Below are 22,635 nucleotides of genomic sequence, written 5' to 3'. Positions count from 1 at the left end.
ACCCCCGGGCACCCATGCTAGTATGTATGTGTGTATATATATATATATATATATATATATATATATATATATATACACACACACACACACACACACACACACACACACACAAATCAAGTAAGAATTAAGTTTACAAGCCAAAAGCTTCTGTAAACTAATAGCGAATATAAATATTAATATAGTAATCCTAACGAAATAAAAAAGCTCAATAAACCAAAATAGGAAATAGAGCTTTGTCATAGAAGAACACAATTTAAGAATGTAAATTATATTGTACATGTATTTATTGTTCGACAGGATACCATAAAATTATTAAGATTTCTTTAATCCGCGGAGTTTCAAAAAATGTATTCTCTTCACAGGGAAGATACTTTCAAATGAATATTATAGCAAAACTATGAATTTGCTGGCATAAATTGAAACTGCATTATATAAAAACTAATCATATTTGTAAAAAATGTTTCAGTGCAAGGAGTTCATGAAATGGAGAATGGATGTGGAAAACGTAAATTAAAAATTAAAGATTAAAAAGCCAGATGAAAGGATATGGAGTGGTTAAGTATTTCTAATGCGAAATGATCATAAGATGATTAAAAGAACGCATTCTTTGAAATTCTGGATTAAGGAAATCTTTTTTGAATATCCAGTCGAACAATAAATTATTGCAAATTCTGATAACAGTCTTAAATTGTGTTCTTTATATTTATACTAGCAGGCCGCCCGGCATTACTCGGTCATAAAATAAGCTTAAATATGATATTTTGATTAATGCAGATTTCGTATTTATTATTATATTATATTGACCTAAATATATAATAGTGATTAAAAAAAAAATAAAATACTCGTGCCCCACCACCGAGAATCGAAACCAACACGTTTTGCTTACGATTTACTTTTTTCTTTGACGTTAATGGCCGCGTTATGAAGACATGTTTGCTACAAGGCAAATTAAAACATGAACCAATAGCTATTACGTTATGCATACATATTCGTAATGTCGTCGTTTAACGAATTTTTAAAAGAATATGCAAATTAGCTAGATCTTTTGCAGATGAATGCAATTCCAACACCCATATATAACAAAGTTGTATTTTTTTAAATACATAGAAAAAGGGGTTTTAATATGGAGATCAATACACAAAAGAAAAAAAAACTAAAATTTATAGGAGTATAGATATATCTTTACTTCTATATTCATTTTATTAATTTCCTCTTAGTTTTTTCGGTTGATCCGTTTTAGTTAACTATTACGTGTAATTATATTAATTCAGATATTCTACATGATTTATACTTGCGTAATATTTGCATAAAAAGGTTATAGTAAACATAAACCTCTTTAGATCTATATATATTTGTTTAAAAAATTGCCTATCAAACTCCTGTCAGTTTTTTGTCTACAGACATGAAGCTTAATATATAGGGTATTCGAACTCATGCGAAACTTTGTATTTGGGTTTTAGCCGGAGAAAATCGGTACAAATTAAAAAAAAAAAGGAATTTGCCAGGTGAAAGTCGAACGACGGCATCACAAATATGCATGCGTAACATGCTATTGGTTCATATTTTAATTTTTAACCTTGCAGCAAACGTCTTTATAGCTCAGGCATTAATGTCAAAGAAAAAATAAATCGTAAGCAAAACGTTTTGGTTTCGATTCTCGGTAGTGGCTCACGAGTTTTTTTTTTTTTTTACTTTAAATCATTACTATTTATTGGATCTAATATAAATCTTACCTGTCTGTTTAAATGTATGTCTGTTTGTATGTCTGCCTAACACTTGACCGAGGAAACTAATTTTCATGAGATCGGTATCATCTTGAAGCTCGATCCTTCGGACGACAAATATCGGAAAATTGGCTAAAAACAATTATTCCTTCACTAGGTATGCCAGAATTTTTGGGAATTTTTGACACCTCTAACACAAAACTGCGAATAAAATATAAAAAAAACCCTCGTAATTTCTCATTTTGAAGTGGGTTGTTTAATTTCTTTATGGAATATACTTCCAAAATAAACAATTAAAGTCTTTGAAAAAATAATAGAAATATGATTTTTTATTAAAAGTGTTTACAAAGTGCCTGCACGCACTCAAGCAGCCTTTTCTACTACGTAATGAAATGAATTGTATTTTAGGAATTAAATTTTTTTCAATTTTTCACTTTAAAAATCTAGCAAAATTATTGGTTTAATTTTTACAATATTTGCAGGTTTAATGTGAAATTCTATGCTCTTTCCAATAAACCGAATATAATATTCTAGACAAAGATTTTTTTTAAAATTCACCTGCTCCCATTTTGAAATGTCTATTAAAATGAAAATAATTAATTTTCCTACCTCGGATTTATATATCACAAATTGAAGATAAAAGATCAACAAATAAAATAATCTAATTTAAAACAACAAAAAATAATCATTTTGTGCAAATTTACGTGTAAAGTCAAAAGTTTAAAACCTTTTTTTTAACAACGTTGATTTTTTTTAAAGTGAAACCCCACTTTTTTAAAATATTGTCCTGAAAAAATTGAACACCTACAATTTTTTCTGTTTCATTTTAATGTTATTTTAGATATTAAAAAAAAATTAAAATATTTTAAATCAAAAACTCATGTATTTCTTTAAGAGAATAAAAACAAATGGAAAATTTGTCGAGGTGTTTGTTCATAAAAGTAAATTTACTTATGAGTGAATGTGATCATTTTTCATATACGGAGACCCATATTGAATAACTTTTATTAACAGCAAACACATGTCAGAAATAGAAAGGGGAGATTAATTATAGCGCTTTTAGGCCACTGTAGTTCTCAACTGGAAGAAAAGGAGACGCACCCGCTCTTTGACCATCTGATATGACAATTTAAAAATCGCGGTATTTTTTAACCCTTGCTTAAAAAATCCTTTATTTAAAAAAAGTACATGGAAAATAAAATATAAATATGGATATATTCTTAACAATGAAGAATGAAGTACCCATTGATTAGTATTTTTATAGGTAAGTGATTTTTTGAAATTTATATATATTTGTTATATTCGAAGTAAATTGAAATTCGTTGATTTTCTTGAAATCTTTCTTTAAAGAAAACCGATTTTAAAAAACAAATATTGCATATTTTGCTATTAAACCTGTTATTTCAAAATTTGGTATTTGCTCCTTTTATTGAAAAAAAAATTATGGTTTAAATTACATTTTTCAAGTAGTTATAAGCTTCGAAAGATAGTAAGTCTAATCATCCAAGTTTTTATCACGCATTTTTAATGGCGACTTCTGACACTGCTATTCCTTCACTCTCAACTGGGCACTTTTCTAGAGGGAGGGGTTGCTTTTATCGCCGATATTTTCGAAGGTCACCCCATGTTTTCGATTGACTAGCCTTAATTTAAACATTCATCACTTCCGGGTTGGCGATAGGCGCAACAGCAAAAGCGTCACGTTTCTTTTTTCACGTTCTGTTCCTCCTTCGCGGTACGGGTTCGAGTCTGCTTGCCTACTACCACTTTTTTTTTTTTTTTTTTTTTGCTCAACACGCACCTCGAAACGCCGGGCACCCAGGCTAGTATAATAATAAATACGAAATCTGCATCAATCAAAATATCATATTTAAGAGTATTTTACGCCTGCTAGTATATATATATATATATATATATATATATATATATATATATATATATATATATATGATTGTATATTTTTAGTCGTAAGATGTAAATCCACTGAAACTCCTGTTTATCAAAGAGTGCTCGATGAAGAAACAGAATGTTTGTTCGTGTTCCTGAAAAAAAAATATCCTAAGCTGAAACTGAATACAACTCTTAATTGCGATAATTATAGCATCAATAGGATGAAGTATCAATACAAAGTCACGATAACATTGGATCACGCATCATTCCAAAAGAAAGTTGGTTTCAGTTTATTGCTGAATTTCTATCGTCCTCTTCTTTTTATAACCTTGAAGAAGGAAACTGCCTGTCAGTCGGTCGTCTTTGTCGGCCAGGATGAACTAGACATGCAACATCGCTTCAGCGTAGTTGTTGGGTCGCGGATGCCGGAAGTGAGATAAAAAAAAAAACAAAGGGTTGCGCCCCCCCCTCTCGACCTGGCGTCATTTGCGAAAGTATCATTTTACGTTTACTGCCGTTCTCTTCTTTTCTACCGTTGTTAGGTCTGCTATCGTAAATCCCAGTTCCTATTTATTGCTCTGGGTAAAGACGCCCCTTCCTCTTTACGCATTTAGTATTTAATTTCTCTACCTCGCGTATATCAAGTTAGACACAAGGTTGGTTTTTAATGCTGGGAAATTCAGCTCCTCGTTCTTAAAGGGGCGCGCTGGATTGGGATAAATATAAAAATCGTCGACACTTCTGCATTTTAGGTATGCAGGACATTTTTTCTCTTGGAGAGTTTCACTCGTTACAAAAGAACATCTCAAAATTTATTGAAGTTTTGCATTGGAGCAACGCAGTAATACGTGAGAAATTCCATATACAGTCGCCATCTTTCTTGTTTTGTTTGGCCGCCCACGCAGTTATGGTGGTTGGCCATCATTGGTTAATTTTGAATGTGTCAGGTGATTTGCTTGGCGCGCTTTTTGTATCGTGATTTTACTTTCAGTCCACAGTAACTCGGCAAACGGATGGACTCACAACCCAGCGGCTCCTACACTAGAGGGAGTCACGACAATTCCTTCTTGTTGTATCACTAAACAGTTGGTGAACCACATCTCTACAAGCAGAGACAACTTTATACTGCTGAAACTATCATGACATTTAAGAACAGTTCATGTTTATTTACCAAATATTGGATCTTATCTCAATTCATCTAGAGTCAGAAGTGACTCACATTATGCCTAATTATAGGCGCCAATATTCCGGCCGAGTCCACTATGAACATTCATGGATCCTTTCAAGGAACAAAGAACTAACATTCCGACATAAGAAATTCATACTACTGGCTCCATGCGCATGGAGGCAAACCAGGCCACCGTTTTGCAAATGGACAATACCAGAACCAATAAACTTTAATTGCTGTTACATTTGAATAAATTTTGAGTTTGAAAGGTATGGCTTTTGCATTTGTGGATTCTTTTGCCTCTGCAGGGAGTAAATTTGGATGTGAGAAATAATTTCTTACACACAACAAAACAATTACATGAAAATTTATTGAAGTCACCAAAAAGTAAAAGTGCCGACTTGTTTCATACATTTCAGAATATCCCAGACTGACTGTTTTAATTTATTTCGAAATTGTAAAAAGATCGTTTAACCCCCCGCCCCGAATAACAAAACTTTGATTGAATTCAATAAATTGTCCAATCCTCGAGTGGAACTCCCTCAAAATACCCCCCCCACACACACAAGTGCCGAATCCTCTCACTCTAGGATTCGTCTTTCTCCGGCTTTCGAACACACAGTACATTTTGATCCTTGTCCAAATTTCGAAGCGTTTGCATATCACAAGTTGTGTTCACACGTTTCAGAGAAGTTTGTAGCAGCCATAACTAAAGATTTATTTTCCTGCTGGGTGATTTGGCCGCAAACTGATTACACATCTTTGCAGGGCTCTTTAATTTCATCTGTCCATTGAAGAACTTCTTCAGCCCCTTTGAAGGTCGGCCAGCAGAGAGAACGCTGAAAACGAGGAAAGACGTCATTCTGTCACTCCTGTCCCTGTCCACTGGACATTCCAGCATCGACGTTTTCGTAACCTATGTAAATATACATTCAGGTCTTGCACTGAAAATGACGTCTTGTTCGAATTCCTAGCAAGCAAGATTTGTCAAACAGTCAGACTGGCGCAGCAATAAAATCTTTGGGTTTGTATTACTGTACACGTAGATTCGAAAAAGTTTTCAAAAAACAAATATATAACAAATAAATGTTATCAAAGGCAAGATAAATTACTTTTCTACCAAACTGGATATAATTTTCGTGTTTTTATTCAATTTAACATGTTTATTCAGCTCGAAAAGCATACAGTGTTTACCGATGTATTGGAAAATTCAAAATGGCGGCCGACTCTCTCTTTAACACGGTAAGTTTGGAAAAAGGTGTAATAAATAATAAACTAGACAAAATACTGTTAGAAATTCGCTCAATATATGTTACCGTGACATAACTTGACATATATTCGGTGGTTTTTAATAGTATTTTGTCTAGTTTATATCCAGTTTAGTAGAAAAGTAATTTATCTTGCCTTTGATAACATTTATTTGTTATATATTTATTTGTTATATATTTGTTTTTTTTGACAACTTTTTCGAATCTATGTGTACAGTAATACAAACCCAAAGATTTTTTTACATTTTTTTGTAGATTTTTAGCTACTAACATGATTACGTTTATGGCAGTCTATTTTTTTTTCTTTTTATGAAAGTCGATCTTTTCCAGAATTTTTTTTTTTATTTCACTTAATCTTAAAACCACGACTTTTGTGTTAAAATAAACTAAGAAATAATGTTTACGCTTTTTATTAAAATAAACGTTAAATCTATTTTTTACGTAAAATATCGTCCCCATTTCTTAAGAAACCTAATATTCCGCAAATATATAAGCTTTGTGTGTAAATATGTAATGGTGAGAAAATCCGTACTTATAGCAAGTGAGCGACACAAGTTTGTTTCTACTGAAAGAATTCGTCAAACTACTCGTCTGACAAATGCCCTTGATGGAATTAAACACTCGCGATGAGTAGGCACCTCCAAAATTCACCACAGAATTACCCTCCCATATGTAAAAACGATGTAACTTTATTATAAGCTAATATTATCAATATAACTTTTGTAACATTTTAAAGAAGGGCAAAATAAACTAGTGATAATTTAAAAAAAAATTTTCATCGTACGACAATAATGAAATTGCGAGACGAAAATCGTGTTTACATAATTGGCGCTTAAAAATAACGTTCCCATGTAGTAAACATTCCGAACGTGAAAACATATTCGTGTTTAAGAAATCTAGTAAACATCAACTAATCGTCAGAGTTTTGTGAAATTTTCGATACTTATCCATTTTAGAATTAAATTACATATAAAATGCAGTTTCCCTAAAATATACGAGAAGAAATATTATTTTTTAGAATATATATATATATATGCGGTTTTTTTTTTATTCAAAAGTAATGGAATAGTGAATTCAACGAGGTTGTTAGATAGTGCTCAATAAAAAGAGCTGATAATACTTGTTTATTGTTATATAAACATGCTCACATCCCGCTGCTACAAACATTGAATTCAATGAACATTTGAATAGTCAAGTCGCTGCCTGATGATATCTGTTGTTTGATTGAAACAAGTGGCTGTTTGTAGCAGCGGGATGTGAGCATGTTTATATAACAATAAACAAGTATATATATATATATATATATATATATATATATATATATATATACACATACTGAAAATTAAATGTTCTTAACTCTAAAGTGCTTTTTAAAACATATTTTATTAACTGTTTGTTATATATATATATATGTGTGTGTGCATTGCTCTAGAGTATTGAGCAATTATATACAGTAGAGGCCAGAGATACGGCATTAAAAATTAGTAACAAAACAGAGTATATAATACACATGTATATATTCAAATAACATAAATAACACCGTAAGGTGAGACAAATATCGTAACCAAGGGCCGAAAAAAAACATTGTAATTTGAAAAAAAAAAAAAGAAAGTATCCTAGGACCACCGTATCCCGGGGTTTTAAACATGGAATGAGATCTTAAGCAAAATAGAACTCCGTTTTCTTTTCAATAAAGCTTATTTACACAAAATAAAAAATTCCTATTTCAGTCACGTAAATTATGCAATGAAATTAGTTTTAATACTGCTCCTAAACTTTTTATTTATTAAAATCATGTTTGTAAAATAAATAATGGGGCTTATGAAAGAAGGTAGCGTGATATTTTTAGTTGAATTCAAATTTTACAATTTCTTTAAGTAAATTGTTAGATGAAAGTACAGAATAGTTACAACACATCTTCCTCATGTTAAGAAGAGGTTTCTAAATAATAACGTTATTATTTCAGCAGGGTACCTTCTCTGCATAAGTTCCAAAGTAATAAAAACAAATAATAGCAAGTTACATCATACACGCGAAACAACGAAATGAAAATCTGAACAGTCTCCACCTATATAAACTTGAACTATGTTTTTATGGCTAGCATCTACTTTATACAAACATCTACTTTATTTTTCGGGCGAAGCTTTCATTTGCACACACTTTTCTTTCATTGAATCATGGTTTAAATATATTGTCCTGAAGCATTAAAAATTAATACAGTTACAAAAAAAAAAAAAAAAAAAAAAAAAAAAAAAATTAATTCACGATAATAAAACTCCGTTATAAATTTATTTGAAAATAAATATTTATCTTTAAAGGTAAATAAATATTTCAACACACGTCTTTTTTTTCTCCGAAATTAGAGAGAGAACAAGAGTGCTGAAAAAGAACGGTTGTGGAAAAGAAAACATCGTGTTATAATTAAGTGCGACGAGACTTTAGGATTGATGATGTTTTAGAAAAGTTTCCAAGATTTAGGGGTACAATGAGGATGGTACATTTCTTTGATAAAAGTCTTTATCCAGGGAAACTGGTCCGTCGCATGTTGATGCTTCTATCGTTTCCGCATGTCTGAGAGAGATTTCTTCTTTGTATCTCCCTCTGAGACAGTCCTCTATTCCGATTGGCTGAAACCTCTGGTGACGTTGATAGAAGAAAGGAAGGGAAAAGTAGAGTAGGGAGAAAGAGAGAAATAAGGGAAGCATACCGTAGCAGCATCATAGTAGTAGTTCACTACACGAGCCCCCCTCCAAATAACGGAGTTAAGTACCCTCCACAGAATTATTAAATGTGTATTGCCTAAATTTGTTTAAAAATAAAAGTACTCATTTTTCTTGTTCCATGTCACTTTCCTACCAGATCTAGACTTATGTGTCAGCACTTTTGTTATCTCTCTAATTTCGGAGATGCCCCCAAAAGGGGACCGACCGAAATGGTGACCCTTTTTCAAACGTCGTTAAAATCTATGGTAATCGCCACAACTTGGTGACCCCGACGTGATGTTGAGAGAAGAAAGGAAGGGAAAAGTAGAAGAGTAAGGAGAAAGAGAGAAATAAGAGAAGCATACTGTAGCAGCATCATAGTAGTAGTTCACTACAGCATCTCTTAATTGCATTTCCCCGCCAAGAAATTCTGTTAACTGCACGTGTTCAGGTGGGAAATAAGTTATTTTCGTACTATTTTGATCATTCACCTCTGCAATTCGATACAACGGAAAGACTTCTGGTTCTGTCTTCAGGACTATATTCTATGACATCAGCAGATTACACAAGTTTAATGCAAAGGTAATCTTCACTTAAGTCACGATGAAGATAATTTGCTAGCCGACCTTCGACAACCCAACTTTCTTTTTTCACTTGGACCATGGGACATTCTTCCATTTAAATAAACTCTTTCGTTGTTGAGTTAAAATGGGTTTTATATTTCCTTTCTTGCAACTGTTTCGTTACACAGAACTAATATATATAAGTGCATCTCACAAATCTATTAATTCACTTTTATCAATGAGCCTTGTCATTGTGACCAGAGACATAATGGATCAGCATTTGCATAAATTAGAATCTTATCCATTGTTGTCGTCGAGGAATTTTTCTTGTTTTAAATAATTGCGGAAATAACACCCGCAAAGGTTATTACTGTTCTGTTTATTTAATTAGTTTCGCGCGTTCAAAAAGTACTTAGATAACACATGCACGTCGAAATCACAAATCGCATAGAAGGGGGGGGGGTCGTGAAAGTGTAGCTTAAGATGCAGACACGAATAAGCTAAAACTTGATGCGATGAGATAATTACACGAAGATTCGTTTGATGTGAAATGCTTACAAAATGAGCAACATTTATTTGATCGCTGCCCCTCCCACACTTGAAATGTCGATTTCATGCAAATGAAAAACATTAAAAACTTATGTTTTCAATATTCTTAATTTGGCCACACCGAGTTTTTTTTTTTTTATCTTAATTTTGTTAAGTTACAGCAATAACTCGTTTAAAGATTTATCTTTAAAGATAAATAATTAAAAAACAAAACAAAACAAAAAAAAAACACATATCGTTTTTGGTTTCTTAAACGTCGAATTTTAAACTTAAAAATCATTATGAATATCTCTTAATTTACTGTATTTCTATGGCAAGAAATTCTTTTAACTGCACGTGTCCAAATGGAATGGCTTGAAAGTTTTTTTTTCTTTTTACTGACGTTTGAGTAAGGCTCTACTATTTGGGGGCATACCTAGCAAAGATTAACAAAATGTTGATTTACATTGCATTGAAAGTTCTGTATATCAATTCAGTCAGGGAAGCAGGAAGGAAATTCTAAAGTCTAGCTGTTCGAGGAAAGACGCTATTAATCAAGAAAGCCTTCTAGCATTTGGGGAACTCAACCGTGAAAGGGTGTTAGCCTCCACTTTACACTAAACGATGACCGAAAAGTCTTGTTACCCTTCCCCATCCTCCACTAATGAAGGATAGCTGAAAAGTTATCATCCTCTCCCCGAAAAAGAGGGTGGGCGAAAACTCTTGTTACGCCTTAACACCAAAAAAAGATAGTGGTCAGAAAGTTTGGAGCATGTCATTCATCAAAGAATGCTAATGGAAACTTAAGCAGATAGAGAAAAAAAAAATGTCCAAAACTTCAGTTGCATACAAGCTTCCAATATCATTTTTGTTCTTTTGAAGAATCTGAACTGAAAGATTTAAAGTTGTTTCATTTTTATGGATTCATTGTTGGGCAAGTATTCTAGCTGGCATGTATTCAATGTTATATCATGAAAAAACCGGTACCACTTACCTTGTACATCGTGACAACTCGTTCTGCTTTGTACCAAGTGTTGTAAGCGGTTGAATTAGATTTAATGTCGCTTCCTAAAGAAAAAGAAAACAAGCGAATTATGTTCTAAACTGAATGACATGCTTTGCAATTTGCAATTCGAGAAAAAGACTCAATTTATAACCGCAGCAAAAATTATTGGACGGAATTTTAAATTTAACAGGAAATCTTTTAAATGCTTTGCTATGTGATAATATAAAAGAACGATTTCCACTTTCATACAATTTGAAATAAAATAACGGTTTGTGCATATAAGCTACGCGTTGACACTTCTTTTGTCATTCGAGCTGAGAAAACGTTCAAGTTGACGAGTCTTTTTTAAGCGTCTTTGACACATGGTTATATAACAATTTCCTCACTTTTTTTTTTTTACATTATCCTTTGAAATTTTTTTGTACTCTGCAAAATCGTTCAAGCTGCACCGATTGGGCAGTATCCCGACCCCCTTGTGTCTTTTAAATGTATGTAATTAGATGGCACATGCGTATATCGACACTATATACCGTCTTTAAGCATGTATGTATATTATTCGCTTGGTGTCGTTAGAGTGGCATATATAGTCTTTAAATGTATGTATAATCTCAATTCGATGTTGTCACCTTATCAATGTGCGTATGTGCAAATGAATAATTAACACATGCACAAACAGTTTCCAAACACATGTATAATTAAATATATAAATAAACATGTATAATTAAATATATAAATAATAAACATGTATAATTAAATATATAAATAATAAACATGTATAATTAAATATATAAATAATAAATGTGTATAATATATAAATAATAAATGTGTATAATATATAAATAATAAACATGTATAATATATAAATAATAAACATGTATAATATATAAATAATAAACATGTATAATTAAATATATAAATAATAAATGTGTATAATATATAAATAATAAACATGTATAATATATAAATAATAAACATGTATAATATATAAATAATAAACATGTATAATTAAATATATAAATAATAAGCATGTATGATTAAATATATAAATAATAAACATGTATAATTAAATATATAAATAATAAACATGTATAATTAAATATATAAATAATAAACATGTATAATTAAATATATAAATAATAAACATGTATAATTAAATATATAAATAATAAACATGTATAATTAAATATATAAATAATAAACATGTATAATTAAATATATAAATAATAAACATGTATAATTAAATATATAAATAATAAACATGTATAATTAAATATATAAATAATAAACATGTATAATTAAATATATAAATAATAAACATGTATAATTAAATATATAAATAATAAACATGTATAATTAAATATATAAATAATAAGCATGTATGATTAAATATATAAATAATAAACATGTATAATTAAATATATAAATAATAAACATGTATGATTAAATATATAAATAATAAACATGCATAATTAAATATATAAATAATAAACATGTATGATTAAATATATAAATAATAAACATGTATAATTAAATATATAAATAATAAACATGTATAATTAAATATATAAATAATAAACATGTATAATTAAATATAACTCCAGTTAAATAACACCAGGACAGGGTGTATGGCGACGACGTGTATTTATACAACACGAAACAGTTCGCAGAAATATTAATAACAATGGCCGTTTCGTAACGAACTACTAACTTTAGCAAATTCAGCAAATACGTTTTACAATGAGATATACTTTGCCTGCCTAGTTCGCCGGCGGTTAGTACCTGCTTGAAGCTCTTTAATAAAGACTACTTTTGTTGTTTCTTCCATCGGCATTCACCATGGGCGGGTTGAACCGGCTTCCTCAGAGGCAGAAAGTTTCATGAGAATATTCTCTGGGGATTGCCATTGTAAAATTCTTACCTAGACGACCTCACTTGTTTATAATTCCACTTCGTCACTTTTGTTTTCAATAAGTTGTCAAATATTTCACTTTACTTTAAACTTATGTTTCAAATTTTGTTCCTTTTATTTTAGCCGCGCAACGTGCAATTTGTGGCTCTGTTAAAAACCTATTGATTAAATATACCCCTTTAACACCTAATACAAGACGGTTCCCTGAATGTGTCCTATTCAAAGAAAGTTTCATTGAAAATAAGTTTCTTTTGGGTGTTGACCGGATTGCGATCACATTAAAAAAAAAGACGATGAATGAAGGCTTTTCGCTTTCAGGCAGTTAAAATTAAATCCTGGGTAATTAATCAAGGTGAATTGTTTTCACAATCAGATACGGCTATTTTAGAATGCAAGGGAGGCAATTCGTTGTCACAATGAATAATAATAAAAAAAAAATGATTATTTTAAGAGAGAAAACAGTAACTCTTTTTTAAAGGGTTGATATGCCGTAAAAGAAACCGAATCATTCATATTTCCATTTAACACTCGGAATAATGTAACGAAAGAAAATATCAGAAATATTTAGCAAAGTGTCGTTGCATAAAACAGAAACTAAAATATTAGCTTCGACATTAGGTTCGTAATAAGTTAATCATCGGAAATTACGAGAGAACACTCTTGCCATACTAAGAGAAAAAACATGTACGATTAAGTGAAGTTTTCTTTCTGTGTGACTAACAAACACTTCAGCCCCCAAACTGGAAATTCAACAATTGTGTGCCACAGACTCTAAAGATTAATTACAGCACTTTTTTTTACCCTCGTGCTAAGCTCAAAGGGGAGTAGCTGGTAGGTTGCCAATCAAATCAAATGAGGAGGAAAAAAAAATCACACACATATTAGCCCCAACTTAAAATACAAGGAAGCTGGAAAGACCGAGAAAGAGGAACACCATTTAGATATCTACTAGAATGGCATAGAGAGTATTAGAACACTGGAGAAATTTATTGGCACTAACTAAATACTAACAATTGTGGCCAGTGAGGAGACTATAGTAGAAGGCTGTTGCTATCATGCAAAATGATTTACGACGTTTATCGGAAAAGACATCTCCCTCTCAGTACAAACCAATAAGTCTCCTGTGTGTTATGAGTAAGTTGCTGGAATCCATATTAAATAGAGAAATAGTCAACCACCTCAGCAGGAATAACCTTCTCAGTGACACACAATATGGTTTCCGCTCTGCAAGATCTACCGCAGATGTGCTGACGGTTATATCCCACACGATTAGTGAATCTCTTGACAAAGGCTTCCTTTCTAGGGCAATTGCTTTTGACATATCAAAGGCCTTCGACAAGGTATGGCATAAGGGTCTACTTCACAAGATTTCCAGCTACGGTATAACTGGAAATGTTTTCTCAATCATTAAATCATTTCTTCCCGATAGGCTCATAAGAGTAGTGGTAGATGGACAAAAATCGGAGGCCTGCAAAATAAATGCTGGAGTCCCTCAGGGGTCAATCCTGGGCCCAACTCTCTTCCTGATCTACATCAATGACCTCCCTAAACAAATACTTAAATCATTCGTTGACATCTATGCTGATGACACGACCATCTACGGCAACACATCAAAGGCTGTAAATGACAAAGTTCTCTCTGATTCTCTCTCCTCTAATCTTGAGCGCGTGGTTCAGTGGGGGGAGATGTGGCTGGTTACCTTTAATGCATCCAAAACCAAACTCCTATCCTTACATCATCAACGCTCTGATCCCCAGCTTGCATCAATTGTGATGGATGGCTCTCGTCTGGGTGAGGCCCCGTGTTTTGACAAGCTTCTGGGTTTGACCTTTACTCCTGATCTGAAATGGAACACGTACATCAAGTCTGTTGTCAAGGTCGCTGGAAAGATGGTGGGATCCTTCTACCGCCCCAGAAGATATCTCACTTTTGATGCAATTCTCTATCTATATAAAAGGCTAGTACGTTCAAGGATGGAGTACTGTTGCCATATCTGGGCAGGAGCTGCTAAAAACAGCCTATCCTGCCTTGACAGAGTACAAAATAGACTTCGTGGCTTAGTGGGGATGCCCTTTTCTCTACCCTGCAACCTCTCTCCCACAGAAGAGACGTTGCGAGCCTATCCTTGTTTTATAGTTATTTCCATGGCAGGTGATCGTCTGAACTCCAATCTCTGGTCCCCCTCGCCAATCTTTCACAAAAAACACCCGTCTAGCTGAATCCACTGTGAAAAATTTCCCTCACTCTATATCTGTGCCTAAAGCAAAACGTGGATTCCATGAACAAAGCTTCTGTCTCAGAACTGCATGCCTGTGGAACTCTGTTCCGTCTGCCTGCTTCCCACCTGACTACAACTTGGATGTCTTCAAGTCCAACGTTAACAAATTCCTAATGAACCGCCCCCTTAAGTAAACACTTCATCAAATTTCCACACTAACGTAATGTACTTGCAATAACCCTTATCCCTGAGTGGCTTCCGGGCCTTGATAAGTGGTGATCACTGTGTAAAAAAAAGAAAAAAAAAAAGAAAAGAAAAAGACAAGTTCTGGAAATTAGGGAACACCATTTTTTTGTACAGTGAGCAATCATAACCCGCGAGTAAATAAATAAGGAAAGAATGCATTTTATGACTCGGCACTTTGTCACATGGTGACATCAACATAACCGATTCGCACAGGAATTGATCGTCAATAGTCAAAGAGAATAGAAAGACCGAGGAAGGAAAGCATCGTTCAGAATTCCGATAGAATGACACGGATAAAACTGGAATCCCGGAGGGTATTTTCTAATTAAAATTTTAAGAAATCAATGGTAAACAGTTGTTGCGAAAATGCATAGTTATTTGTAATGCTGATTGAAAGAGAATACTCGAAATCTGGGAAAACTTGTCACTTAGATTCCAGGAACCACACTGGACACAAATTGTATAGGAATCCACAGTCAATAAGAAATAATAGTAATAATAAACACATGCGCAAAGCATTTTAACAACTTAACCCATATTGAAATACTTTTAAGTGGTAGACGACAAAACTGAAGAAATTAAATTACTGCCTTGTTCATAATGACGCGTTCGGGTTTTAAGTTTCCTTCCTGCACTTATCACACACACACACACACACACACAACATTGCATATACACATTCAACTTTTAATCATGTTATGCAACACACATGTGGTAGTCACACATTCGTTTGGTTGTTATTTTATATCTATCTATATATACAGTGACACGCATAAGTAGTGGATACATGTTATTTTCTGTTATAACTAATTTATATTCGCCATTTTACCTGATATTTTGTAAGTAATATATCGTAAAGTTGTTTTAGTTTTATGTGGAAGCAAAATTAAAAACTCTTGGTTGAATCCATTGTTTTTATAAAAGTTCAAAATTACCCTAAACAAAAGTATTTGGTACATCAATTTAATATCTTGTTGTGTAGCCTTTCTTTCGTTTCACAGCTTCAGTTGTTTTTTATAGTTGAGCTGAAGTTTTTCATACTAATCTATTACCTCATTTTTCATCGCATAATTCCTTTAATTTGCTTGACATTTTGTAAATCCTGCTTATGAAAATAACCTTCAAAGTATTCCACAAATTCTCAATTGAATTCAAGTCAAGAGACCATCTTGGCCGATTGAGAGAACCAATACCATTATTTTCAAACCATTCCTTTGCAAGTTTTGCGGTCTGTTTGGTATCATTGTCGTGATGAAGAACGAAATTCCAACCATTTCCTAAAGAAGTTGCAGATTTCTGAAGGTTCTCGAGAATCGCTTTATTCATTCTACAATAGATAACTTGTAACTCACCAGTACCTTTTGATGAAAAGCACCCTCAATCATAATGAAACCACCCCCAAACTTAACTGTGGAGATGGTATTGTGCTGGTTGAAGGCAGTGTAACATTTTCGCCAAACACTTGTTGCTGTATTCCATCCGAATACAGCAACTTTCGTTTCATCCGACCAGATTACCTTTTCCCCAAATTGTATACTCTTTTTTTGCATAAATTTCAAACTTTAATCAGTCTTTGACATGTCAGGTTTTCAGTAAAGGCATTATTCTTGGTGATCTTGAACGAAAGCCATTACGATATAGACCTCTGCTAATAGTATACTTACATTAATTCTAACACCCTCAAGATCAGTTTTAATTTCAGAAAGAGTTATGAAATTTATGTTTTTGCACATTTCTGCTGACCCACCTTGAAGTACTCTTATTTTTCTCGGTCTTCCATTTCTTGGAAGGTTTACTGTACCGTCGGCATATTTTTAATTTCTGATATTTCCTATTGTACTTAGTGCTAGTTTCATGTATTGGCTTATTTTTCAGTAACTTCTCCGCTCTTGGTGACGTTCAAAGATTCTATTTCGAATATATCTGCCTAATTCTTTAGTTTTTGCCATTTTAAACCTTGAATTGCAGAATGCACACCAAAGAGTCAGATGATTAGTAGGATAATCTTGTAAACAGTTGCGTTTCTGATTGGTCACAGAGAGCGTTCCAATACTATCGAACATTTGAATATTTAAAGTCTTTTAAAATACGAAGTTTCGACTAGAAATTTGAAAAGAAAATTTGTATGTATTCAATACTTTTGCAGAGAGTAGTTTTGAACTTTAATAATAAAAAAAAAAATTGAGTCAACCTGAGTTTTTAAAATTTTCCTTCCACATAAAACTGAAATAACTTTCGGAGATATTTCTTACTGAATACCAGGGAATATGGTGCATATAAACTAAAGTTATAACAGAAAATAATATGTATCCGATACTTACGCGTCTCTCTCTTTCATGTGTGTGTGTATGTATATATAAAGTTTACAGAAAGTTTTTAGATGAGACAAGTCATTGGTACCGCTTGGATATCTAAAACGGTCCTAATTATCGGGTTTGAAACCGACGGTACCAATGACTTGTCTCATCTAAAAACTTTCTGTGAACAAAAAATATATAAATACGCTCTTATTTTCGGATTTTCCTTATAATTGAGCACTCGACTGGGGTTCTTTCCCCCCCACCCCCCAAAACTAATTTATATATATATATATATATATATATATATATATATATATATATATATATATATATATATATATATATATATATATATATATATAGTGTCGGTGAAAATAAAATCCGCACTTGTAATTTTTTGAAAAACTGCAAATTTAAGCTAAATTTAATGTAACTGTTTAAACAACCTATACCTCATTTGATTCGCCTTTTATTCCTCTATAATTTTACTTGTTCATATTCGACTTTTAATTGAAATATTCTAGTGTTCACGTCAATTAAAAAAAAATAACTTTAAATTGAGGAGGCAAAAAGAAACTCCGCAGCAACAAATTCGCTTAAAAACAGCTTAAATTATCGCCCCTAAATCAGTTAAAAATATCCACTAACAGGCAACAAAGCGTCTCTAATCGTAATTGTTGTTGTTCCAGGTTATACAACGTAACATTTAGTCCATATGCCACGACTTTCTTTTAGTGATCGTCAGGAGTTCATTAATCTCCATATTTCTGGTTTATCCAATCGAGAAATCAGCCATAGATTGAAATGTGATGAACAAAAAATTACGAAAGACTGTGCAAAAGCACCAAAACACCGGCAGTGTTCGTGATGCCCCTAAATTTGCTCGTACTAGAGTTAATTCTAACAGGAAGACAATGCTACCGAGATCCGTTTTTACACTTTTGAACTTGTTACTATATATTGGATAGAATATGATAATCAATAGAGAATTGGCTCTAGAATAATAGATAGGAAATCTTGCAAATATTAAAATATATTTAGGCGTATTTTACGACGGGAAAACTATAGATGCTCTGTTACTATATACAATTACAGATTTCATTCGGATTTAATACTTTTCGAAACGAAACCACAAAATATTTCGAAGTAATCAAAAGTAACAAATTCCGTATTGTGCTTGTGTGAAAATACAAACTTGAGATTCTCTTCAATCATAGCCGCTCGTTACGAGCAAAATACGATCGTCGTGTTTCAATAGGATTTTAATTGCGTCATTATGGGCGTTTAGAAACAGTTTTAGTTGACTTATTTCTAGTGTTGTACATATGAAGATTGAAAAGGTTTGTCATAGCATAGTGAATTGTTTTTATTTGAACTAGCATCAAGACCCGACGTCGTCTCGGATTAAATGAGGGATCCTATATCCTTTAGCATTCAGACTGTAACATCATATTACCTTGTTTTCCTCACACATAACCTTTTAGTAATATGCAATTTTAAGCGGAGAACCGAAAAAATATACTCTACACGCACACACTGTTTCATTGTCTTACAGCATTTCGGTGCGGCTAGTCCAGTAACTGCTTCAAGCGGAGATCGAAACTCGACCGCGTAGATAACAATACGTACTTATTTACTCCTACACTATTTGGCCGTTGTGAAATCACAATGATAAACATTGTAAAACGCCGTAAGTTCCATTAAACGAAGAGTATTGCATTATGCGCTTTGTTATTTTACCCAGCGGTATGCTCAACCCCTCAAAAAAAAAAAAAGAAGAAAAAAAGCATTATATATATATTACTAACATGCCGCCCGGCATTGTAAAATACACTTAAATATATTTTGATTAATGCGGATTTCGTATTTATTATTATACTAGAATTTCAGCCCGGCGTTGCCTGGGTGTTTGGATGTGTATGTTGAAAAAAAAAAAAAAAAAAAAATGTAGTAGTAGGAAAGCAGGCTCGAACCCGTACCGCGAAGGAGGAAAATAATGGGGGAAAAAACCTGACGTCTTTGCTGTTACGACCACCGCCAAACCGGAAGTGACTTATGGTTTAATTAAGGCTAGACAATCGAAAGGAGAGGATGACTTTCAAAGATATCGGCGAAAAAAGCGACCGCCCTGTAGAAAAGTGCCCAGTTGAAGGTGAAGATATTAATGGTTTTAGCCAATTTTTCGATATTTGCCGTCTGAAATGTGGAACTTCAAAACGATACTGATCTTTGTAAAATCCGTCGCCTCTGTCGAAAGTTTTAGGCAGACATGCACACATACATATATTAAAGCTTAATTTTAAATAGAACATTTAAAACAATTCTCTCGCTAGAAACATTAACATACCGCTAGTTAGTAAAATCGATTTTCCTTAATACAATATGCAAATGAGGTGGCCTCTTAATCATATATTTTGCAAGAATCATACTATATATAGAAATATATGAAAGAGTAAAGTAGCGGACCTTTAGTATATGTTAATCAAATTGTAAACAAACAAACCGACAGGAATACGAATATATATATATATATTAGGGAGAGAGTATTATATTACTATGTTATATTATCGATTAAAATAACCAAATTTGATGCTAATATAAGAATGATAACTGAAAAAGAAATGTGTATCATTTTTATTTAAAAAGACACTATTTTCTATCCCCCCCAAATATGTCACTACACTGTTTTGTTTATTTATGGATTAATAATCTTTGACTGCAATTCCTGAATAAGGTCACATTTTGGCGTGTATCAGTATCACTCCCTCTTCCATTCTCAAGAGACAATGGACGCCTACTGTAAGGATTCCTACGCTGAATCGATAGTGAAGTACTTATCCTGAACTGTGTTTCATCGTTAAAGTAAAAAGCATCAATGCAGCCGATCGAAGCGAAATTTGAAACTCGGTGGTTGGCGTTCGATTCTTTACCCTCTATCAAATCTGCCACTTACAGTGAGGGAAGGCATTATACCATATTTAAACAAGACTATTTATTTGTGAGCTATTATCCTCATCTAGTTCTTTCACAACGTTTCAGCCAACTATTCCTCTGGCCTTCATCAGGTGATAAGTCGCGACGGGGACGGCAACAACTATGGAAAGTAGTAATTACTGAGAATACAGATAAGAGACTCAGCATCCCTTTCCCGTTGCGATTTACCACCTGTCGAAGGACAGAGGGATAGTTGGCGGAAACGTTGCGAAACAACAACTAGAAGATGAGGATAATTTGCAAATAAATAAATTACTCATCTCAAAAGGATTCCAATAATAAAAATAAGGCTATTTATTCACATTTTTAAAATACTGAGAACCGAAAATGTGTGTCCGTACATTATATATATATATATATATATATATATATATATATATATATATATATAATAGCATTTCATCCCGGCGTTGCTCGACTTTTTGGAGGTGTGTGCAAAAAACAAAAAAGGTAAACTTTTTTTAAATTTGACCCCTATTATGACCCCTTAACATTTATTGTTTTGGGTTCAAATCGAGTTATTAAGTTATAGGTTCCTTGAATATGGATCTATCTAAAATTTCAAGGCAATATCGCCTGAAGAGATCTCTAGTTACTAATAACTGGCTGACCGAAACATGCTCATGAATGTGTAGCGACATATTAATGCTTATGTAAAACAAATAAAAAGTATATCTTGCCCCATTTAATTATTGAGCACTCTTGTTAAAACTTCGTTAGTTACTTTACCTCTGGAAAATATTAACCTAGAATTTATATATATATATATATATATATATATATATATATATATATATATATATATATGCCTGATGGAATGAACTAATATGTAGTTTGCCCTAAGTATATTTCCATACTAAGCTCTACTCATATTGAGCACTATTGAAATAAATAATGAAAATATACGTAATGTAAATGTACATAAATGAATTATGCAGCCATTCATAAACAGGCTATTTCACTGTATCACAACTAGTCATATAATAATAGTCACATAATAGTCATATTTCATTGTATCACAACTCTTAACTGGCTAAATAAGTAATGTGACAAGTACATGAAGCGGAAATCGAAACCGTATTGTTTTAATAACAGGCGAACGTTCTAAGTGCTACACTATCAACACATATTTATTACGATAATTGGAACATGTGCTTATAGTAAACGTTATCAGCAACCGAGAGTTCTCTATTCTCTTACTAAGAACTATGAACTATTATTTGGATTATTCGAACTACCGTCCTCATCTTGGATGCAATCTTCAACCTTTTTCGTCGCGTCTTGAACTCAGGAAAGTTTATGCAATTTCGAACGTAATTTTCGTACAGCTTCGTGAGTTCGGCATGCCTATTCTTACGTTCGATAATACACAACTAAAAGAGTGAAAGTTACATCGGCCTAGACGTTGTTAGAATAATATATAATGGTATTTTTACGACCTGTCCCAGCGTAGAATAAATAACCCCAACCACCCCATGTTAAGAACGGCTTTCGGAATACCCCCAACCTCCTCATGTTAAGAACGGCTTTCGAGGTTTGGGGGTGTTTAGTCCGAAAGTCGTTCTTAACATGGAGAGGTTAGGGTGTTTATAATACGTTGGGGCACGTCGTAAAAACAAATTCTCAATCCTTATCTTAAAAGTTTCGAAAATATGAATTATTGCTAAATAGTCACCGGCAATCTGTTTTACAAAAGTGCTCAAAAATGCGAGAAAACACACACACACACACACACACACACACACACACACACACACACACACACACTAAATATAGAACAAAGCATGCGAAGAAAACAAATATACGGACGGGAGGTTCTACCAAAATTCATTTAGTAGCACCCATTCATTCACGTACCTTCGTCACATGTGTGATTTTTAGGTGCCCCTTCCATCTCTTCCATATTTACAAAGGCGGATGAAAGTAAAATCAACGGATGAGCGATGTTTATATTTGTGGTATCGTTCACAAACAACGTTTCGATTTTTCAAAGCAACTTGACAGAAAAAAAAACGGCTAAACATCAGTAAAAAAATATGAAACTTTCACAATTCATTATCATTATCCAAAGTTGACGAAGTAAAAACCCAAACTTTTTCCTTTCGGTTGGTAAGCAGTA

General features: G+C 32.8%; 1 protein-coding gene across 12 annotated transcripts in view; it reads right to left on the bottom strand.

The window, feature by feature from the left end:
• LOC145286342 (microtubule-actin cross-linking factor 1, isoforms 6/7-like) overlaps positions 1-22,635 on the bottom strand; it is a 770,369-nt gene that overhangs the window by 383,139 nt on the left and 364,595 nt on the right. For all 12 annotated transcript variants that reach the window (XM_080135266.1, XM_080135265.1, XM_080135270.1 and 9 more), the window contains exon 13: positions 10,838-10,911. In XM_080135266.1, coding sequence (XP_079991392.1) covers positions 10,838-10,911 — 74 coding nt within the window. The remainder of the gene's footprint in view (positions 1-10,837; positions 10,912-22,635) is intronic.

The sequence above is a fragment of the Euprymna scolopes genome, chromosome 10 (genome assembly GCF_053919585.1).
Source record: "Euprymna scolopes isolate OS-2025 chromosome 10, ASM5391958v1, whole genome shotgun sequence".
NCBI classification, from domain to species: domain Eukaryota; kingdom Metazoa; phylum Mollusca; class Cephalopoda; order Sepiida; family Sepiolidae; genus Euprymna; species Euprymna scolopes.
This window is presented reverse-complemented; position numbering and strand designations above follow the sequence as displayed.